This window comes from Balaenoptera borealis, assembly GCF_965194805.1.
Source record: "Balaenoptera borealis genome assembly, chromosome: 5".
Taxonomy (NCBI): Eukaryota; Metazoa; Chordata; class Mammalia; order Artiodactyla; family Balaenopteridae; genus Balaenoptera; species Balaenoptera borealis.
This window is the reverse complement of record NC_138862.1, coordinates 141,451,617-141,474,043: the sequence shown is the minus strand read 5'-3', so window position 1 is coordinate 141,474,043 and position 22,427 is coordinate 141,451,617. Positions and strand designations below refer to the sequence as shown.

General features: G+C 40.5%; 1 protein-coding gene across 4 annotated transcripts in view; it reads left to right on the top strand.

Moving 5' to 3' along the window:
- Positions 1-22,427, top strand: part of ZNF385D (zinc finger protein 385D) — a 924,724-nt gene that overhangs the window by 827,413 nt on the left and 74,884 nt on the right. For all 4 annotated transcript variants that reach the window (XM_082392762.1, XM_082392761.1, XM_082392763.1 and 1 more), the window contains one exon: positions 361-523. In XM_082392762.1, coding sequence (XP_082248888.1) covers positions 361-523 — 163 coding nt within the window. The remainder of the gene's footprint in view (positions 1-360; positions 524-22,427) is intronic.

Here is a 22,427-nt window from a genome sequence, read left to right as displayed (position 1 = left end):
GGTCCTTGTTAATCTTTGGGAGCCCAGCATCTTCTGTGACAGAACAAAGGCAATACAGTTGTAAATTCTTACTTTTTTTCTCCCACCCCACAAAGAAAATGTTGTTGCTATGTTAGCGTTCATCTACATGTCTCTGAAGAGACGCAATAGAATATTTCTTCCTTCCATCCAGAGGTTTTAGAACTTGATTCCCATTGCTTCGTATGGCATCATTCTAAATAGAACCCCACCGTTTGACCACAGCCAGAATTAGCGTGAATGGTACCTATTATTGAAAGGGAGTCTGTATTTGCAGTAATACAGAGAATGCCAGTTTAGAAATGAGCCTGATTGCATGGTTCATTTTGTTCTCCTTTGTAGAGCCAGGCTGCGGCCCACTACAAAGGCACGAAACATGCCAAGAAGCTCAAAGCATTGGAAGCCATGAAAAATAAGCAGAAATCTGTAACTGCCAAGGACAGCGCAAAGACTACCTTCACCTCCATCACTACCAATACCATCAATACCAGCTCTGACAAAACAGGTTAAGCGATGCTCTTTGTTGTGTTATTGTCGTCTTCACCCTTGTTGTTCGGGGGCTCCTTCCCTTGCCTGACTGTATCTGTTGCTGGTGTCCCTTCCACCTTGATTCATGCTCGATCCATCTTTCTATGTATTGGTAATGCTTCCCCCTCATTTTTCCAGTGCCCTTGAGCGATGACGAGAATCACGATAATCAGTAATGTTGCAGATTTTGCATTGGAAACAGTCCTATGGCTGTTTTAGAGGAACACAAGGGTCAGAAGGGCATTTAAAGCCATACCTCTTTTTGAGAAGTGAACCTTTCCAGTGTGTATCGTTTGCATCTTGTATGCAAGCACGTTAGCCTGTAACTGCATGGCAGATTTGATTTAACTGTGAGTACACAGCAGCATATGCCAAATGAATCAAGAAGGCCCCCATAAGGGCATTATTACTGACAGGGTTTATTCTCATAAATCCCAAACATTGCATTGTTTTAAGTAGGGGCTGTGTGAATCTCGGCTTGTTTGTTATGGCTGGGTAACCTTCCCTCTGCATACACAGGTAAGTGTTATTGATACCAATTATTCTTTTTAACAGTCTTCACAGTGAAATAACGGCCTCTGAATGGTCCCTTGGGATAGCTCCTCAAGCAACCGGTTTATTCACGGCAGGGGAAGCCGGTGGGGTTTCCATAAGCTGGCATTTAAAAATATAAGACCACTGGTCCTCGAAACTTACATAAAAAGAGATCCCGTGTGATTCACGGATGTACACACATCCATTTAATAAATCACTTTCTAAGAATACAAGGGCTGGTGTGTGTCAGTTGCTTTCCAGCCCCTACAAATAGCAGTGGTCAGGAAGCATGTATGTTGTCATCGATGGTTAATGTCTTAACTAGAAGAGATCTTCTGGCCCTGGCTGATGAAAATATAAAATCAACAGTGAACCAATGCAACAGATTAAAGCAACGTTATTACACGTGGTACACCCATGAGACCTATAATACGTAGTCCTCAAAGGATCTGGAGAGATGCTTGCTCCCATGTGAATCTGTAAGGGACGACAGTGTCCTCTGTGAGTTCCCACAACACATTTTATATACTTCATCTAAATATTATTGGTGCATGCATCATGCCTCCTTCCTGAGTACCCTGTATACTCTCTGAGGCTGAGTGACCTCTCGTCATCTTTGTACCCCAGCACCTGTCTGACGCGGGGTAGGTGCTGAGTAAAATGTCTGTTGGCTGCATTTTCTCTCATCCCTTTGATTCTCTGATTCATCCGGTTTTGTGTCACAACATATACAGGGGGAAGAAAAAAAAAAAAAAAACAACTCGTCATGTTCATTTCTTTGGTATCCAGAGCAAGAGCTGAATTATACCGTCTTATTAATTTAGATGTAAAACTTTGTAGGGAACACATTAGTCTTTTATCCATTAATTGAAAATTCACCGCCTTATTTTGGGGGCTGTAGGGGAAGTGAGCAGTCTTGAAGCAGGTGAGTGTAATTTCTGCTCCCAGATATTGGCATCTGGGATGGGATCCCTAAAGCCATACTCGCCATAGAGACATGTATTTCATTTGCAAAAAGACAGTAGGTAGGAAGAATAAAGATGTAAATTTGATGTAAAAGGTTTGATATAAAGAGATGAGTTTGATGTAAAGTTTTTGCTCGTTGCCAGACTCTTCTACTCCTAGACACTTTTATCAATAATGGCTGTTTGGATTACCTTGACTTCTCTTTAAAATGCAAAAAATCCCTGTTACACAGAGATGCATGCCATTTAGGAATATATATATGTACATGGTGGGTAGAGCTGCTGACTGGACTTAAGAAATGCTCCCTTGTGTGTCATCTCCATTACATAAATGAGTTATGAATACATACCTCCATCCCTCGCCTGAGAGACTAGAGTGGAAAGGCTCTGTCCTCTTGGAGGATGAATGGAAACTAGTTTGGACTGGGTTGTGGGACAGAGCCTACATAAGATAGACAGATTCCTAGTGGGGATGCCAGATTCACCTAGTGGTTAGAATGGTGTTGAAATGGTGAAATGCCCTTTCTAGCTGGAGCTAGAGAAAATTCCAGAAGGACAGAGGGATAATAAAATCTGCAAAGTTAGTACAAATATCTTAAAGCCAAAGTAAGGAAGTGCTGGGCATCTGGAAGGGATTGGCTCCCTGATCCAAGGGGACCTCTACCCACAAAGAAACAGGTCATACAGGTTGAAAGACTAACGATTCCAGCACACTCACTAGATGTTTTAAGCCAAAGTCTATCCTTATCTGGGATTTCTGCAAAACTACCTATGAGAAATAGCCCAAAAAACTCCTGGAATTTCATAGACTCTTAGCCCATTCGTATTGCAGTATGAATCCGAGGCACCTATGCTGACAAATTGGAGTTTTCTTAAAGCTATTACTTGTCCTTTTTATTACTGCCTGTGTCCTCATACTGATTGGGAAGGAGCACAGCTCTGAAAACAGGATGGGTCTCTGAGCTAGTTTCTTACAACAGTTAAATACTCAGAGGCAGAAGGGGAAAGAGAGAAGACTCTGAAATCAAAGGCCACGTATTTTTTAATAATAAAACATTGTAACCTTTCTACTTAATGTAAAAAGTTGTTTTGTGGTTTGTGGACTTATCCATGCATAAAAGGTATAGAGACATTAAATCACTTTCACTAATTTTACCAAATTGTTCTTAACAAGAATTTAATATATATGTAGGCGAATTGCCTTTAAAAATGCTTGAGTATACAGTGATGTGATAGACAAGAATCTTAAGAGAAGGTTGGACAACAAGAGTAAAAAAAAAAAAAAAAAGAAAGCAAGAAGTGGTATAGACTTGAATTTAAAAATTGCTTTGGAGGTTTTCCTGGGATTCTTTAAAACACAAGAAATAGAATACACATAAAAACCAAATTCTCATTCCAAATCTACTTACAAAAAGAGAATGTAGACAAACAATTCCTTCTAAATTCCTAAGTCATGTATTATGGGCTTAAATTGCTGCCTTAGGCTAATAAATATGTCTACATATTTGGGCTTACATGAGGGCTAAGGTCTCAGTCACTAACTTCGTGATCTTGGGATTCTTTCCCCCTCCTTCTACCAGTCTGCAGGCTGGAGTGGTGAGCAATTCAGTGATCAACCACCAGCTGCTCCCAGATAGCCTCGTTCCCCTACTGTTAGGCAAGAAGACACTCCCTAACGTTAATACATAATTTTAGTTCTTACAATCTAATGAGGAGTGTTTGGTGAATTTACACAAAGAAAAATTTACAGGCAAAAGTAATATTTTTAAAAATATTTCAAACACTCAAAATTGTTGGTATGCGAGGGTGATTGCTATTCATTCACAGAATATTCCATGGAGCAAACATTTCCAAAGGTGACCAGAATAACTTTGCCTGACTTAGCAAGGTTTTTTAAAAATTTTTTTTAATTGAAGTATAGTTGCTTTACAATGTTGTGTTAGTTTTAGGTGTACAGCAAAGTGATTTGGTTTATATATATACACACATATACATATATACCTACATATATATGTATTCTTTTGGATTCTTTTCCATTATAGGTTATTACAAGATATTGAATATAGTTCCCTGTGCTACACAGTAGGTCCTGTCGTTTATCTATTTTATATACAGTAGTATATAGTAGTATCTGTTAATCCCAAACTCCTAATTTATCCCTCCCCTCGTTTTTTTTTTTTAATGCAAGTTTTCTATACAGAAAAAGTAATGACAAAACTTAAGAAATTATGCTTAAAGTAACTTGGCAAATATAGCTCAATTGACATTTTTTTCCTGTGAAATGACACATTCGCAATTGTTGGATTAAGTCTTGTGCAAAGTCATTCTCTGGTCTTTCTTTACTTTCCCTTTCTGGACAATTTTATTCATTCCTATGACCTATCCATTAGGTTAGGCTAGGTGAATCTGCAGTAATAAACAACTGCCAACTCCTGGTGGCTTTTACAGCCACTAATTATTTCTCTCACACCCTACAGAGCAGCTATGGGTTTTTTTTTTTGTTTTTTTTTCCCTTTGTTAATTTAACTCTAGGGCCACGCTAATGAAGCAGTCACTAGCTCTGCATTACCAGTTCTATGGAAGAGGAAAAAAGAAGGGTGTGAATCAATAGGCTTTTAAAGCTTTTTAATGCAAGTGACTTAACTTTCCTCTCCCTTTCCTTGGCGAGTCACATGATCAAGCCTGATTATAAAGGGCAGGGAAGAATAATCTCCTTCAGGGAAGGGGACAGATACTAGTGAGCAATAAAGCACCACATCCCACCATGGCTTCCTCCATCCCTGTGTTGGAGTCTCAGCATTCCACATCTCCAGCCTTGTTCTTCTCCTAAAATCTGACCTGATTTCTTTTTTTTTAATAAATTTTATTTATGTATTTATTTTTAAAACCCAGCTGCATTGGGTCTTTGTTGCTGCATGCGGGCTTTCTCTAGTTGCAGCGAGCGGGGTCTACTCTTCGTTGTGGTGCACGGGCTTCTCATTGCGGTGGCTTCTCTTGTTGCGGAGCACGGGCTCTAGGTGCGTGGGCTCAGTAGTTGTGGCGCACGGGCTCAGTAGTTGTGGCGCACAGGCTTAGTAGTTGTGGTGCACGGGCTTAGTTGCTCCACGGCATGTGGGATCTTCCCGGACCAGAGTTTGAACCCGTGTCCCCTGCATTGGCAGGAGGATTCTTAACCACTGAACCACTAGGGAAATCCCTGACCTGATTTCTAAGGCTTATTGGTCACTCACTTGGATGCTTTGTTAGCACCTCTATTTTGCAGGTTCAAAAAAAAAATAAGCCTAACTTTGACCATCCTCCCCAACTTTCTCTCCATCCTGTCTTCCCGAGTTTTATTTTTGATCCTGGAGCTCATAGACCTGAAACCTTCTATCCGTCTTAGCCTCTTCTTCCTATCTCAGGCCACACATCCGTTCAGTGGTTGGAACCCACTCCCCTCACATTCCCAGGAGACGTCCTTCACTCTTTCACACATGGTTTCTACCCATATCCCGGCCTCATGGATCTCAGTTTTACTCCTACCATTGCCCTAGCCTCCATGCAAGTCCAACTGCCTCCATTCTGGCCCCTTGACAACCATATCCTTCATTCTACTGCCCATTTATACTAGACGGTATATAAGGCACAGCACTAACCCACTCAGAAACCTTCATTGTGCCTTTATGCTGGACCACATGGTCCCCCATGGTTTGATCACAACCTGCCTTTCCAAACTTTTCTTCTGTTGTTCACCTGCAGTATTCTCCACTAGAGACATGATCCCCCTGCATCTTTGTTTCTTATACTGTTCTTCTAAATTTCTCCCTTAAAGTGTGTCACTTTTCTCTTCTTCGTTCTGCCTATGAAGTCCCATAAGAATCCGTATCTTCCTAACTGCCCTATCTTATTCTTGTTCAAATATAATTTTTATGTCTTTACCTTTTCCTATGGCCAGATGATATGCTCATTTAGAGTACATACTTGCATAATCCTTTTATTTATCTTTTTTTCTTTAAAGGGTACTTTTTGTGTAAAAGATAATAAGTAGTTTTAAAACCTGAAGCAATCAGTGTTGCGCTCTTGTTCTTGAATTAAAAGCAAACCTCTAGACTTTTTTATTTGTGAATACCTGATTGCATGAAAGAACAATGGTTCTTATTAATTCAAAGAATTCTGAGATATTGCTCATCAAATTTCAGAGTTGCGGGTTTTCTTAAAGGTCATCAAGTCTAACTCCTAAAGTTTGTTTGTTGTTTGTTTGCTTCTTTTGAGATTCCCTGGTTACACAGGTAAAGAAGACTTGACATTTCTAATGTTCCTTCAGTGACTATCAATCAGGAGTTAATTAGCCTATTGAGTTTTAGATTTACCATAGTTATCTACTTGGTAAGATCTGAGAACATTTCTCCCTGGTTCTATTACATAATTCTCTCAAGTCTCAGCGAATTGCAAATATAGTCATTAGATAAAGCTACTATGCTACAAGTTAAATTTGCACTTTTCTCTCTAATGATTCAGTCTTCTTTGTATCAATTTTCTCCTCTCTTCTTCTTTTTGGCAATTCAAAATTATCATCCAAGGATGTTGTACTCACCTGACCCAAAGGTGCCAAGAGTGAAATACTTTTGAATCTATTTTTGAAAAGGTCTGTGAATGCAAAGGAATATTTATTTACTCTGAATTAATAATTGATTCTAAGTGTTTATTGGAATTCAAATTATTTATACTTAGAGTGATGGAGACTTTTCTAATGATAAGGAAGGTATCCAATGGAAAGTGATATCCAATGACTACAAATAAATACATGAGGAAACAAAGCCTCTTTGTGAATGTCAGTCAATTTTATAAGGTCACAGAGTCTGGGGTCTTTCCTTTCCTGAGCCTTATCCTCTCAAGCCAGCTGTTTACATCAGGCTCAGTGCCAGGCAGCGCTAGGCACACACTTTTTTCCCCTTTCCATTTAAGTAGAAGCTAAATCATGAGAATGGTGACCTGGAAATAAAAGTGGTAGATGAGTAGTTTGTAAGGAAAAGCCAGTCCAATGCCATTTAGAAAACAGACACATAGTTTTCAGCGGAGGACAAGAGAGAATTAGCTTTGTTTCTGTTTTCATAAGGAAGTTGGGAAAAGTTTGCTTTTCTTGACAAAGGCTCCAGACAAAGGTCCCAAGTGTTGAAAATGATAACAGAATACAAGCTGGGTTTGACATCAGAAAGCCATGCATCTTTGAAATTGTGTTATACATTTGTATGTATGATATAGTATGGAATATATCAGATGGTATTTTATTATATAAATATTTTGCATACATATTTATTGATATGCAAGATTCTGTCTTTAATACCTGTTCCTGAAATACCCCACTATACCAGGTCTTCATAATTAGCATTGCCCATTTTCTTTAAGAAGAGGAACGCATGCTTTTGTGGCTTATGAAGCCATAGCTCTTTTGACCTTTCAGAGGCAATACGAAGTCATTTGAAAAGGGACACATTTCTGTCAGCACTTACAGATCTGGTGTAGTGACGTAAAAATGCCCCTCTTGGCGGAGTGGAAATTGTGCTGGCTCCTGGGGTCTTTCTTTTCTCACCCGTTCTCCCAAACAAAGACCCCCTGGAACAGTCACTAATACAATAAAGGACCCCATTGCCAGCATCTTGGCACAGGAGTTGAACCACTGTTGTGAGACCACTGATGCCTTAAGTGGTTTTTCTTTTCTTAGCGCTGGCTCATGACATGCTTCTGACTGGTCAAAGAAAGAGCCTTTATCAAGTGTCCCCTGCTCAAGATGTGTAATAAGTACCAGCAGTGTGTGCTGGTAGCAGATCTCTAGAGAGATTAAAAAAGAGAAGGGAAATTCAGAAAGGAGACACACACACACACACACACACACAAACTCCAGATGCTTATTTGAATATTGTGGTTCCAGGATCCTTGTGTATGAACCAGTGATGACAGATCATACATTAGGGGTGATATGGAAATCACAAACAATATTCTATCCCATTCTTTTTGTGCCTGAGGAAATCAAGATGAATGGTATTGTGCTGATAAAAGCTTTGACCCAGATACATTACACAAACCCAATCCTTGAATCACAGAAGAATTTCACAAAAAATTCTTCATCTGGACAGCAACATGTTGTCTTCCTAAACGTAATGAATGAATGAAGCAGTGAGAACCTACATTTCCTAAAGGACCTGTCGTCTATCCATGGTCAAGGGCTGGGGTATGGTGTGCATGATAGGAGGGGAATTAAAACTAAACTGACAAGCTAGACATAATTTATGTTATGGTTCAAAGCAACAGGGTCCCTGACTTGTGTGTGTGTGTGTATGTATCTGTACACACTTCGTGTATGTGACTGTCTTTCTTTAAGAAATAAATGATAAGCTAAACACCTAACCAGTATCTATGAAATAACAGACATCTGGATGAATTTTAAAAACTAAATTAAAACTCCCAGTGGCTTTGTCTACAGCTGTTACACTTCTGGAAACATCTGTGTCTATGTATGCATTTGTGTGTGTTTTTTAATTAATGGAGGCTTTTTTTCCCCCTATTTTTATGTTCTTCTTAGGAATCAAGTGGACATAAGCTTATATAATGATAAAATATTTCAACTGCAAAATAATAATTCTTAATGTTAGACTCTTAACTATAACAAAAAAGTTGAACAGTGATCAAATATGACAGAACATGAAGTGAGCACCTGTAAAAAAACACGTGGACCACGAGAGAACTTTGTCTCCAAAGTGGAAAAGTGAAGGGTTTAATATCTACTAGTAATAGACACGAAACGAATGTGAAACAAAACATGTTAGCAGCACATTTCTTATGGTCAGGAGCCATAAAGCTTCTACTGAATTCTTAGTAAAGCACAAACTGAAACAGATATTTAAATTAAAAATTATACTTGCATTTCTGTTCAATGAATTCCAGACCCTTAAACATGGCATCAGAACTTTTTTGTGGTCTGACCTTTGCCTACTATTTCTGGCAGTCCTTCACATCTCTGTTGAACTCCAGCGCAACAAAATTACTTGAGAATCCAGGGCAAGGTGCATACGTTCTTTTGCTTCGAAAAATCCTCCCTTATACCTCACCTCATCCCGTGTATCACCTGCCGAGGCACAGAGGATGCACACGTTGTGTGCCAGTGTTAGGTGTATGATGGGCATAAACATGTACAGATAGAATCACGTTCTTTGCCTGGCTGATTCCCATTTCCAGGCTTCTGTGTAAGTTCCGTCCTAGCACCTATTAAAATTGTGTATCTTCCTACTTGTCAACCCCATCAAATTTTCACCTCCTTGGTGGAGCATACACCTTTATCCCATACGTCTTTCTCCCAGCCACTAGCAGTTTTACATTCAAACTGTCAATAAACAGTGATGTATGAATTTTATTTTCAGGACTATTATCCTAAGAATTCTCTTTTTACAGTGAAAACTAATACACTCCCAAAATATATAGTACCAATTTCAACGCCTAGAGTCAATATATTTTACTAATTGAACTCTATTACATTTAACTACTTTATAATACACATCAACGCTATTAGCCAGTGTAACTCAGAATTTGAATGTGCAACCCTTGGGTTGAACATTTCCCAGAGACAGCATAAAATTAAGTTGCTCTTTTAATTACCTTAATTACATTCAGATTCATCATTAAATTACCCTGCTACTTCAGTTTCTAATGAGAGTGAAGAACATTTTGAAAAGCTCTATTGAGTTAGATTGACTATGTACTAACCAAGTTGTGTCATTGGTATCGGGTTAAATTTGAGGGCAGAGAGCATATTTAACTCAGTGGGGTAGAGTCTGCGTCGTGCTGCCAGTACACAGCCTTTGCTTTGCTTTTGCTGTGACTCAGTTTGCGGACAGCCTTGACAGCATTTTATACTTGCATGATCGCTCAAGTCAATTACCCTCAGACTAACAGCTGGTGCCTGGCCAAACTCCAAGGTGAAGGTCAAGATGCAGAATGTGTCGCAGTCGGGATACTTACCCATTTGGACCTTATCATTTTTTGCCAGCTCTCTGGTAGAATTAAGTAAAACCAGAAAAGAATAGTGCATTTCTTTCATGCTGCTCAGGAAGTCGAAAAGCTTGTGGAAAAGAAAACCTTTCCCATCCTTCTCTGAACGGGTCAGAGATTTGAGCATCTGACTCTTGAACTCTAGGGTATTTATTTGTTCTTTTATCCACCCATTCATTCACACCCACTCATTGCTATTCAAATAATTTTGCAATATTTTAAGAGACTGCAGGGCTGCAAAGTAAGGCACAGAATAGGTGTTCTACTCCCAGGGTGACTCCAGTCTGGTTGGGAAACAAGAAATAAACCCAAAATATAATCCAGAGTAGGAAATGATTTGTCAGGGGAAAACAGCAGATATACGGCCATGAAAGTCCAGAGCAATTGGAATGATCCTTTCATAGGAGGGAGGTAGAGGGTTCACAAATACTACTAACCACATGTGCTAAACATGATGTCAAGGGTGGCAATCCCTAAAACAACTCCTTAGATGAAGTGTTTCGCTTAAACATTTAGGGCATATTCAGTATTTCTTCCTGTCCTCTCGTGGTTCACTTTAGTGAAGGAGCAAGAAGACAAGGCTAAAACAAAGAGGTTTAGAAATTCGATGTTAGAGGCTAGTGAAGGTTATAGGAGAATCTAACTCTTAATTTGCAGTTAAAGAAACCAGATTCTGAGTCAGATAACTTCGCTGATGTCAACATGTTTGTAAGAGGCAGAGCTAGGATTTGAACCGAGTTCTATCCCTGCAGCCTTGCGATCTCCTCGTAGGCAGCAAACCCCTTGATCCTCTCGTAGTCCTTGTTAGCACTACCCCACTGGGGTTTTTTGGCAGTCAAAAGTTAATTTTTCTAAATGAATATACAAAATTATCAAATAAAGATACCACAAGACTGCCTACAGTGGAAGGGATTAGAGTCTGGCAGGACAGGTATTATCTTCTAGGAATTTCCAGTTTGGAAAGTGCTTTAATTCTTTCAGGCAACTAAGGTGATATTTAGTGCAGTAATTTTGGTAATCGAAAATCCAGTAACTTAGAAAGGGTTGATTCAGAGCCCATAAATGCAAGCTTCTTCCTGTGTTACTAAGACATTTGAGATCAGTATATAGTGGTATTTAAAAATAAGGTGATGTAGTCTAAAGTTCAGGGGCATAAATAGTTTGCTCTATAAAGTTGGTGATTTCCTAAACAGGAGAAACAGTGTAGTTGTTATTTATATAGCTTTAAAAATTTCAATAGGTCATCATATTAATTTGTAAATGACTGACATCCCCATTTTAAGGAATTTTCTTTGCAGAAGACTGTATCAGAAATGAGACAGAAATCATATTTATCTCCCCATTAGTAGAAATATTTCATAAATCTCTCATTTGCCAAATATTTGGAAAAACATGTTAGTGATGTTGGATTTGTCTTTTAGTTATTTCGAGGTACCAGTATGTGTTAACATTTGTGCCCTAGGAAGAGGGGGTGGCTAATTGTCATCCTGAAAGATGAATGGATCTTAAAAAGGGTTTTGAAACAGTAGGTGAAAACCAATTTCTTACTTCAAAGTAATCCAGGATTCTAACCCAATTATATGCCTTTGTGTTAAAAAAAACCACAAATCTAATAGCTGTGGTTGGAATAGCCATAGAATAATTTACTTGGCATGGCTGTCAAATTCATTGAGTACTTCTGTCCTCTATTATTCCCTTTTTTCAAAAGGGAAAAGGTGACATCTTCCATCAAACTTGCAATTAACGGGGGAAGGCAAGATAGTTTTTTTGAGTTGTATCTTGCAGAAATTTAATTTTTTATAATGCAAAGAGGAATGAAGGAAGGAAACCAAGTGGGACTTGATTAACAAAGTACTTTTTTCACGGGGAACACATCTAGAATCCATCAAGAAGGCCCATTCAATTTGCGGGTACTTTGTCATCAGATTAATTTAATTTAGGTGTTGTTAAAATTATTTGCCTTTACTTAAAAACCTCAGAAAGTCTTTGTTTTTTAGCTTCATCAAAATTCCACCCAGTGTAAATTTCTGCACAGCCAGGAGTTGCCAGTTTTATCCGTTGTCTTCTTATTCCAGAAAGAAAAATAAAACATTTACTATAATGTGCCCTACTCCCTGGTTTGGTCAATGTGCAAATGTACTTTTGGGTACCTCATTCATACTCAATCCAACATTAGCATCATGAAAACCACATGTATGACTGTTTAAAATCTCTGTGGTGTGTTTTAATTTAATGAAAGCTTTTCCCAAATGCTTGAGTGTATATGTGTAGCTTTGCCTGCAGTGTGCAAATTAATATAAAATTTTACATAGCTGGATAGGATACAAGTATATTAGGTTGCAAAATGATGAATACTCACTGTCAAAAGTAAAAAAAAGACAAAACAAAACAAAAATGGAAAAGTCAGCCGTTTGTCTATCGGAGTTCAACAAACCTTTTCTGTACGGGGTCCAGATATTAAGTATTTCAGCCGTTGTGGGTCATGCAATCTCTGTCACAGCTACTCAGCTCTGACCCTGTCGCATGAAAGCAGCCATTGCCAATATGTAAACGCATGAGCTGTGTTCCAATAAAACTTATTTACTAAAACACACGGCAGGCTGGATTTGGCCCACGGGCCATACTTTGCATATCCCTGGTCTAGTGGCCTCCAAATATTCAGCTGTTTGATATTTGTTCCAATTATCTGTGCATGCAAAACAAACCACTCAAAACTTGGTGGCGAGAAAAAAAAATTGTCATTTATCATCAGTATCTGTCATGATGATGAGCATCTTACTAGTAGTATTATTAGTATCATGTTATGAGATCTCTCATGATTCTGAGGTTAAGCAGTCAGTTTTTGCTTGGGTGGAGGGGTGAGGAGGACGGTCTCCCATGTAGTTACAGTCAAACGGCAGCTTGTGATGCAGTCATCCCCAGACCTTCCTCACTCACAGATCAGGCTGTTAGTGATGCTGCCTTTTGGTGGGACCCTCAGTGGGAGCTGTCTGCCAGAGCATCTACTGGTGGCCTTTCCACATGTCCTGGCCTCCTCACAGCATGGCATCTGGGTTCTGAAAAGATAGCTAGGCTGAAGCTCGAATTCCTTTTACGACCTAGCCTCTAATTTCCCAATATCCTTTCACTGAACTTACCCTATTGGTTGAGATGGGAACCAGAGGAGATGGTCAAGATGGTACCCAACGATGGCAGAGTGGCAGAGTCACAATGTCAGCCCATCATGTGAGATGGGAGTTCTTGCTCTGGCCACCTTTGTAAAATGAAACTGCCACAGTGGTATTTTAGTCTAGTCTGTTCTGCCCTGTGGTATTTGAACAGCAGCCATAGAAAAGGCAGGACAGGATTTGGAGATCAAGGGAGAAATTGGGACCGTAATAGGAAGAACACGTTGATCATGGTGATGAAGGCAAGCAGGACCTAAACCCAAGTTAGTATAAGACTCGAGACACCAGAGCTGTGTGTTGAAGTGAAAGAATTTTAGGAATGTATATAAAAGGTGAATGCATAGCCTCCTGTTTTCAGAGGAAGGTTGTGAAGCCAATCCTGACCAACAGGGAAGGCCATCAGGAAGAGACCTCCATGACCAGAAGCAAGAAATGCCCTTGACTTGGAGGCCGCAGTCCGAGCGAACTGGGAGCTCCATAACCTTGTGACCGTCTGGAAGCCATTGCAACCCAGGACAGCCCGTAGCATAGAGAGGGGCAGACAGACGGCTGTTCCTAGGTGGGAAGAGAGAACCAGCTTTAGATGGTGAAGCTGAACCCTGGCAGGTGTCCCCAAAGCAAAAATCTCACCAGAATGACTGCATCAGCTGGTTGCTTTGACATCACGATTCCAAAAATAGATGAAACAGCCCATCTGGGAAGTTCAAGAACGAGGCAAGGCTTTCAAACTCCATCCCCTAACTTCTCTCATTTTTGCGCTCAATCAGCTGTTCTCAGCATTAGAACCCCCGGAAGGGCCCTTCCGAGCCTGCACCTTGGTATACGAGCCCCGAGACATCTGTTGTGCCATTTGGAGCCTCCCTCCCCTGTCCCCGGCCGGCTCTGTTTGTGGACCAAATGTGCCTATTTTTTGCTCTATTGGTTTAATAGCCCCAGGAAAAGTTGATAATGCAATCATGGAAGTTCTGTCTGAGGGGAATGTCTCAAGTTTCATCTCTAGACTTTCTCTGGGACACCTTGGACCCTCTGGACTCTAGGTTCTGCTCCATTCCAGCTACTTTAGGTGTAGAGCCTATCGAAATTAACCTATTGGGTGTGTGTGTGTGTGTGTGTTACTGTCCCTCTATCAGCAGCAAGAAAAAAAACTGCCATATTATTTAGCAGTGTCTTAATGGGTTTCAGCCCATTAAAAGCAAAAGAGAGCATTAAATAGCATTCTTTGGCTTTTAACCAGTGAGCTTTCATCGGTTTATTAATAGATTCTAACTACAAATGTGCCTGTTCCATGCTAGGGCTTTAGGCCGACTCTAGCAGCAATCGTCCTTTGGGACTAGAAATCCAATTCCAAGTTCTACCTCCAGGTAATGCTTTTGAACTGCTTTGGAGAGATTAAACAAATAAATGGCACAACTTTCCTTCCAGAGAGCTGAAGCTGACTGGGTTTATTCATGCTCTAAAAACGCTGGCCTAAAATAACAGCCAGGACTGAAGTAGCAAACTGCCCAGTGGGCCCAATGGCAGTCTCCTTATTGTCCTGTTTCTAAAGGGCTGTGACATTGGATGGACAGAAGGCTGAGAATCAGGGTAATGGAAGGGATACATCTGAATTCTTCTAGAGAAAGTCCGATGCACAAGAACAAGATTGGGAGTTTTGCCTTGGTGCTAATAGGGTGGAAGATTCCATTCTAGGTATACAGACACATACAGGCAGGAGAAAAGCTAAATCAATGTTAGCTTCCCGTGGCACTGGCATGATTCCTCCTTTTTTCATAGCGAGTCGTGTTTCCCTTTTTGCCTTGACTGCTAGGAAGATTAGAACTAACTTCATGAACAACTGTAATCTTCCTAAAGTTAATGGAAGGGAAGAGGAAGAGATCGATCAAGCACAAGAAGAGAAAAAGACACAAAATTTTAACTCTGTGCAATAGAGTTTAAAAAAATCCTAAAGAGACTAATCAGCCTGGAGAGATTGTGACTATGTGAATATGTAAATTCAATGTTAAAGTACATTTTCCCTCCCCTTTTTAACTTAGCGTGGAGGAAGCTTTTAAGGAAGACTGACTTGGTTTTAGAAATAATGAAATTGCATTTTCAAAGCACATTTAATTGTAATAACGATTAGCGTAGACATCTATAGCACTAACTAGGAGTCAAATACTCTAATATTTTACATAGATTGGCTTATTTAATTCACACGGAAAGGTTCTGATCTTATTCCCATTTTGTGAATGATGACACTAAGAATCAGAGAGGTTAAGTACTTACCCAGAGTCACACAGCTGGTAATGATAGAACCAGGATTGGAATCCAGCAGATCTTCTCCAGAGCCTTGGTCCTGAGCACACGGCATGTTCCCCCTGCCATGTAAGGTTGTGATTCAGCTATATTTCAGTAAGCATATTATTTGATCATTTTTCCTCTATCATGTTTTCTCCATATTATTACTATATTAATATTGTTCTGTGTGTGCATATTATATAGTGTATATGCGTCTGTGATTATGCTTGGAAGTATCAGTAAAGGTATAGGATTGACCGTGAGGAAGGTGATAATGTTAGATCTTCTGCTGTGATGTTAGGTGAAATTTGGAATTTGCAGTAGAGGCATTACTTACTGAATACCCATGTCTTCCCCTCACGTTCAAGTCCCTCTTGCATTTATGTTGGGGCCATATAATTCATTGTAGCTAAAGTGATTATGAACAAAAGCATAGATTGTGAACCACTGCATTTACAGAGAAAAAAACCTAGCATGTAGGACCAGAGTCGTGTTGGAAGGGCCACACGTTTTGTCAGAGGCGAAAGAGCTAAAAAAAATTCTGGAGATATATTTGTTCTGGAAAAGTTTTGACGGTAAGATGCTAGCTGTCCTCAAATATCTGGTGTGTCACCATGTAGAAGAATGAAAACAGCGTTGTTCTGTATGGCATGAAGCTATACAACCAGGGTTACTTAGCAAAAACTATAGGGTCTTCCCTGATGGTCCAGTGGTTAAGACTTCGCCTTCCAATGCAGGGGGTGCAGGTTCGATCCCTGGTCGGGGAGCTGAGATCCCACATGCCTCACGGCCAAAAAACCAAAACATAAAACAGAATCAGTGTTGTAACAGATTCAATAAAGACTTTAAAAATGGTCCACATCAAAAACAAAAAGTCTTCAAAAAAAATACAGAGGAACTCACTAGGTTCAATTAAAAAAGAAATTCATTTTGATATCCTGTTATGGACTCTCCATCCCACTTGTCAATAATTTATTTATTGTGCGGTTTTGTTTATTGTCTGCCACCTCCAATAGAATAGACGTTCCTTAAGAGCAGGAAGAAGTCTGTCTTGTTCATGGCTGTTTTCCTAGCGCCTTGCATGGTCTTGGCTCATTAAGAAAAAGCACAGTGTAAATAGTCAGCCAACAAATGAATGGAGGAATGATTGAATGAACAAAGGAGCTTTCTATTGGATAAGACATTCCAGATATTTTACTGACCATGGTGGAATTCTGCTACAGGCCATGTGACTGACTAGTAGTTTGCAATATTTTGGAGTAAGCTTTGCGTTGTGGTTTTATTAGACGTGAAGCAGTATTCCGATGCCCGGATCCTCTGATGTTTATCTCTTTACTTTTGCGCTTTCTTGATATTTAAAGCCTTTTGCTTTTTAATCCTTAGCAGATAGGAAATCCAGTCAAGGTGCTTGTTGTTGCAAAACCACAGAGAAATATTGCATGCATTTTTTTTTAGCCCTACCTGTTTGTGAGCACATTTATCATGTTTTGATAACATTTCATCTTCAGAGAAACGGGCAGCCTGTTCTTTGTCATCAGGACGGGAGGCTGTGGCGTGACTGAGGTGAGCCTTTATCAGGGATCATCGTCAACTAGGTGTCTCTGAAAAGTGTGTGTTTGAGAGGCTGTGCTTGCATTTATGACACTTGGGTCCATTTCTCCTTATGGAGCTGTAAACGAATGCACCTGTACATCTTAAGTTGGGTGCTCGTATACATGCATGGCCAGACTTTGATCACTGGTCAGATTAACCTCATTATTCACCAAGCATCCCTTCTACTCAGCGGTCACTGGCTGGATTTGTGACTCTCTAGATAAAGTCTTTGAATCTCTCTGCGAAGTCAAGTTTCCAGAGAGGACAGCCCCTGGATTGGCAGCTATGAAAATCAGCAGCCACTCAATGCCTAACGCAGGATACTGTGTTAGGACCTATTTCTCAGGACCTAAGAAAATTCACTGCCTTCAAGGAGCCTTCAGTCTTGTTTAGTAGATAAAACCAAAGTGGAAATACTACGATGTTCGCCTAAAGGTCCAAACAAAAAGGGTGGTACAGACGTGCAGTAGAAGGAGTGAAGGCGAGGGGTTGCATCGGGAAAGGTAGATGGCGTTTGGAATCAGACTCTAGGTTTCTAAGCTCTGCTGCCTCATTTAATTTTCTTCATCTACCAAATAACATGTTGTAGTGAGGATGATCAATGATGCAGTTAAGATACCTATCATAATGCCTGGCATGTGTAGGTACTCTGAAATGGTAAGAAACTTACCGTGGTTACTGTTTGCTGTTGTGATCATTATTACTATCATGGACCCACTACTCTGTGAGCCTCACAGATGGGGTATTAAAAGGAAACCTCCTGGAGAAAGCTGATAGCTAAGAAGATCAGAAATGAAAGTATAGCCAAGAGTGCCAAGGCATCTGGGACCTTCGATTTGTCACAAAGGTGAGTGCACATCGGTGATGGCAAATGTACATTTTCTTCCGCCAGCTGGTAGCTCAGGACAGTTCAAGTTCTTTCCTCATGTCTGCTCCAATATTTAGTAAAGCTTGCCCTTCGTGGTCACACAGGTAAGTATCTCTTTCATGCCCACATTATGGCCTGTGTCCAGCTTTAGCAAATAAGGAAGACTTTTAGATCAGGATCAATGTTTGTTTTAGAAGGAATCAGACCATGGCTCAGAAACACCTACACGTGGAACAAGCCTCAGGAAATAATTTAAGCAGAGAGAGTTTCCCACTCCAAAGAAAATGGAGTAAGCAGATTCCGTCCTATCTTCCTGCTGATTACAACCAGAAACCCTGGACAAAATACAGAGAACAACCATCAGAAGAGTCTGACAAGTGGAAAAGTGTAGGGATGACCCAGGGGGAAGTTCCCTGGTGTTTTGGTTTTTGTTAGTTTCTTTTGTTCTGAGTGTTTGGTTTTTTGTTTTTTGTTTTCCTTCTATATATGCCAGCCTGGGCACCAGAGCAGCCTGCAACCTGGAACTGCCAATGGGTGCAGACACAACATCTGAAGGACAGCTTCTTCTTTCTCTTGTAGGCTTGGAAGACAGTAGCCCTGTAGGATGGAGCCCTTCTGGCTATACACACTGTACTCCAGGCAAACAGGACAAAGAGCTCATCCTCTCCCCCTCCCCCCAGACCCTTCAGAAACTGGCAGGGAGAGTCCTAATGACCATCTGCGCTCAGCACTGTTACAAGCAGACGTAGTATCCTCTCTACCAGATAGTCGGCCAGCCCCACCCCGTGAAGACGGATCTGGGTGGACCCTTTAAATTTTCTCTCTTTACCAGCTGGCAGGATGGTAAGCTTTGTCAGTAGAGGGCACAGGAGAGACGCTGCAGGAGGAAAGGGTCTTTCTTCCTGGTCTTGGGTACTCACTCACTGGCCAGACTCCGGCGCTATGGACTGTATCTCCATAGACACCCAGCTCCTGCAGTACACGCGGGCCAGCAACGTCTCCCAACACACCAAATGGCAGTTGTGTACCTTTGTATCTCTAGTTAAGTTCTTCTCCATGAGTAGCTTTCTCTGATGCCTAGAGGGCGGATTTCCAGCAAGTACCACTGGGGAGACCCCAGAGCAACCTCTCAAACTTTCAGTGAACCGTGGCCACACCCTCTCCAGCACGGTCTGGAGCTCAGGCCTGGGGAGTGGGGGCTATTCCTTAGGCACGGGCCCTCAGCCCAAAGGTAGTAGCTGCTCCTTGTATCTGCTAGTCCTGTATTGTTTAGAGATCTCTTTACTTCGTACTAGGCAATCGTCATTAAGCAAGAGCCTGTTACGGTTAATAGTAAACTACTTTTTTTTTTCAGTTTTTTTTTCCCTGTGCTATACAGTAGGTTCTCACTAGTTACCTATTTTATACATAGTAGTGTATATATGTCAATCCCAGTCTCCCAGTTTATCCCACCCCCCCTTTCCCCCCTTGGTGTCCACACAATTGTTCTCCATGTCTGTGTCTCTATATCTGCTTTGCATGTTCAAAGTACTATGTAGTTTCTCTCTCCTGATTGGACCCTGACTAATAAATTCTGACACCAGTGCATGACCCATTAACACAAAAATGGATAAAATAGCTTTCATCAATATTAAAACCTCTGTTCTGTGGCAGACAAACCTCTGTCTGGGAGACAATATTTTCAATTCACACATCTGACAAAGACCCTGTCCCAGAATATACAAAGAACATGTTAAACTCAATAGTAAGAAGGCAAACATCCCAATTAGACAATGGGCAAATGCTTGAGCAGATACTTCACCAAAGACTGCACGGATGGTAAATAAGCACATGAGAAAATGTTCAACATCATTAACTATTAGGAAAATGCAAATTAAAGCCACGATAAGATATCACTGCGCACTTACTAGAAAGGCTACAATGAAAGAAATAACAAAATCTGACAATCCCACATACCAATGAAGATGCAGAGCAACTGGAACATATTGCTGGGAGGAATGCAGACTGGTCCAGCCATCAGGGAGCGCAGTTGGTGGTTTCTTTTTTTTTTTTAATTTATTTATTTTATTTATTTATTTTTGGCTGCGTTGGGTCTTCATTGCTGTGTGCGGGCTTTCTCTAGTTGTGGCGAGCGGGGGCTACACTTTGTTGCAGTGTGCGGGCTTCTCATTGTGGTGGCTTCTCGTTGCGGAGCATGGGCTCTAGGCACGCAGGCTTCAGTAGTTGTGGCACGTGGGCTCAGTAGTTGTGGCTCACGGGCTCTAGAGCGCAGGCTCAGTAGTTGTGGCACTCAGGCTTAGTTGCTCCGTGGCATGTGGGATCTTCCTGGACCGGGGCACGAACCCGTGTCCCCTGCATTGGCAGGCAGATTCTTAACCACTGTGCCACCAAGGAAGCCCTTGTGGTTTCTTATAAAGGTAAATATATACTGGCCACTTGACCCAGCAGTCTTATTCCTGGGTATTTATCTCCCAGAACTGAAAACTTCTGTTCACATGAAAACCTGGATACAAATCTTTATAGAAGTTCTATTAATGCTCACCAAATACTGAAAATAACCCAGTGTCCTTCACTGGGCAAATGGATTAACAAACTATGGTACATCAATATTATGGACTATTACTCAACAATGAGAAAAAATAAACTATTGATGTGTGTTGCAGCTTGGGTGGATCTCAAGGGCATCATGGTGAGTGAACAAAACCAACCTCGAAAGATTCCATACTTTATTGTTCCATGTATGTAGCATTCTCCAAATTAGACTCTGCCGTAGTTTTGAGGATTTAGAGTTGGAGAGACTCTGTGACTGCAATGGGGTAACATGAGGAAGTTTCTTTGGAGTGATATAACAGTCTATTTCCTGATTGTGATGGTGGTTACCAGAATATATACATGTGATAAAATTTCAAAGACATATACACTAAAAAAGGTCACCTGTTAAAACTGATAAAATCTGAATAAGATCTGTAGTTCACTTAATAGCATGATCCAAGGTCAATTTTCTGATTTTGGTACATTTGCTATGGTTATCTAAAATGTTATCATTGGAGGAATCCAGATGAAGACTACACAGGAGCTCTCTCTATACTAATTTTGCAACTTCTCTGTTGGTCTAAAAATTTGTCCAAGTAAAAACGAAGTAAACAAACAACCACAACAATAACAGCAAAGCCAGAAATAAGCTGAAGGTACAATGGTAGAAGGATAGGGCTAAGACAGGGGTTGCTGAGGCCAGGGATTATTCTAAGCCATACTCTTGAGTTTCTGAGTTAGTTACCCTAGTTTGAGGCCCAGGAATTGGCATTTTAAAAAATTTTCACAGATAATTCTACTGATTACAGACGTGGGGGAAATCCTGCTTCAAAGGAATTCTAAGGCAAAAGTTAGCTTTGCCTAGGAAGGAGTAGTTTCCTTGGTTCCCTGGGTTTGTAGTATTTGGTGGTGCTGCTTATGTTGGCCTGAACTTTTTTTTTAGCTTTTGTTTAATTGATGTATAGTTGCTGTACAATAAGTTTTAGGTGTACAAAATAGTGGTTCACAATTTTTCAAGGCTATACTCCATTTAATTATAAAATATTGGCTAGATTCCCTATGTCGTACAGTGTGTCCTTGTAGCTTATTTTATACCTAATAGTTTGGACCGCTTACTCCCCTCCCCCTATATTGTCTCTCTGCCCTTCCCTCTCCCCACTGGTAACCACTAGTTTGTTCTCTATATCAGTGGGTCTGCTTCTGTTTTATTCACTGGTTTGTTGTATTTTTTAGACTCCGCATATAAGTGATCTCATACCGTGAACTTTAATTGGTCCTGGGCAAGGATGCGCGAACTTTTTCTCTAAAGGATCAGGTAGAAATATTTTAGGCCTTGCAGGCCATGTGACCCCTCTCCTGGCTACTCAATTCTGCCATGGTCAGGAAAGCAGTCATAGATAATACATAAAAGAATGGTTATGCCTGTGTTCCAATAAAACTTTATTTACAAAAGCAGACAGTAGACCAGAGGTAGACGCTGATTTAGAGGATTGCGTGGATGACTCACTTAGTAAGAGTCAACCATGGGATGGTCCTAGCCCATGAGTTTTTGAATCCTACTCTGAAAAAATGAGTCCAGACTTAAAGAACCATTGGCTCTATGTACTCTGCTCTCATCCAACCATGCTTAGTGCAGTCACTTAGTTCTGGTCTCCTCACTTCAAAGAAAGTGTATGAAACTGTGCAAAGCTTGAACAGATCACCCATGATGGTGAAGCACGCATGGGAGAAGTACTTGAAGCAACTGGACCAGAGGAAAATGTTGAGAACGATACCATGTCTGAACACTTTGCTGTTTGGAAGAGAGATTATGAAGTTTATGACTTAAAAAAAAAAAAAAGGAATTAAGGTTGTTTATTCACTTATCCAACAAATATATATATGAACACTTACTACATTCATGTGCTGTTTTAGGCCCAAGAG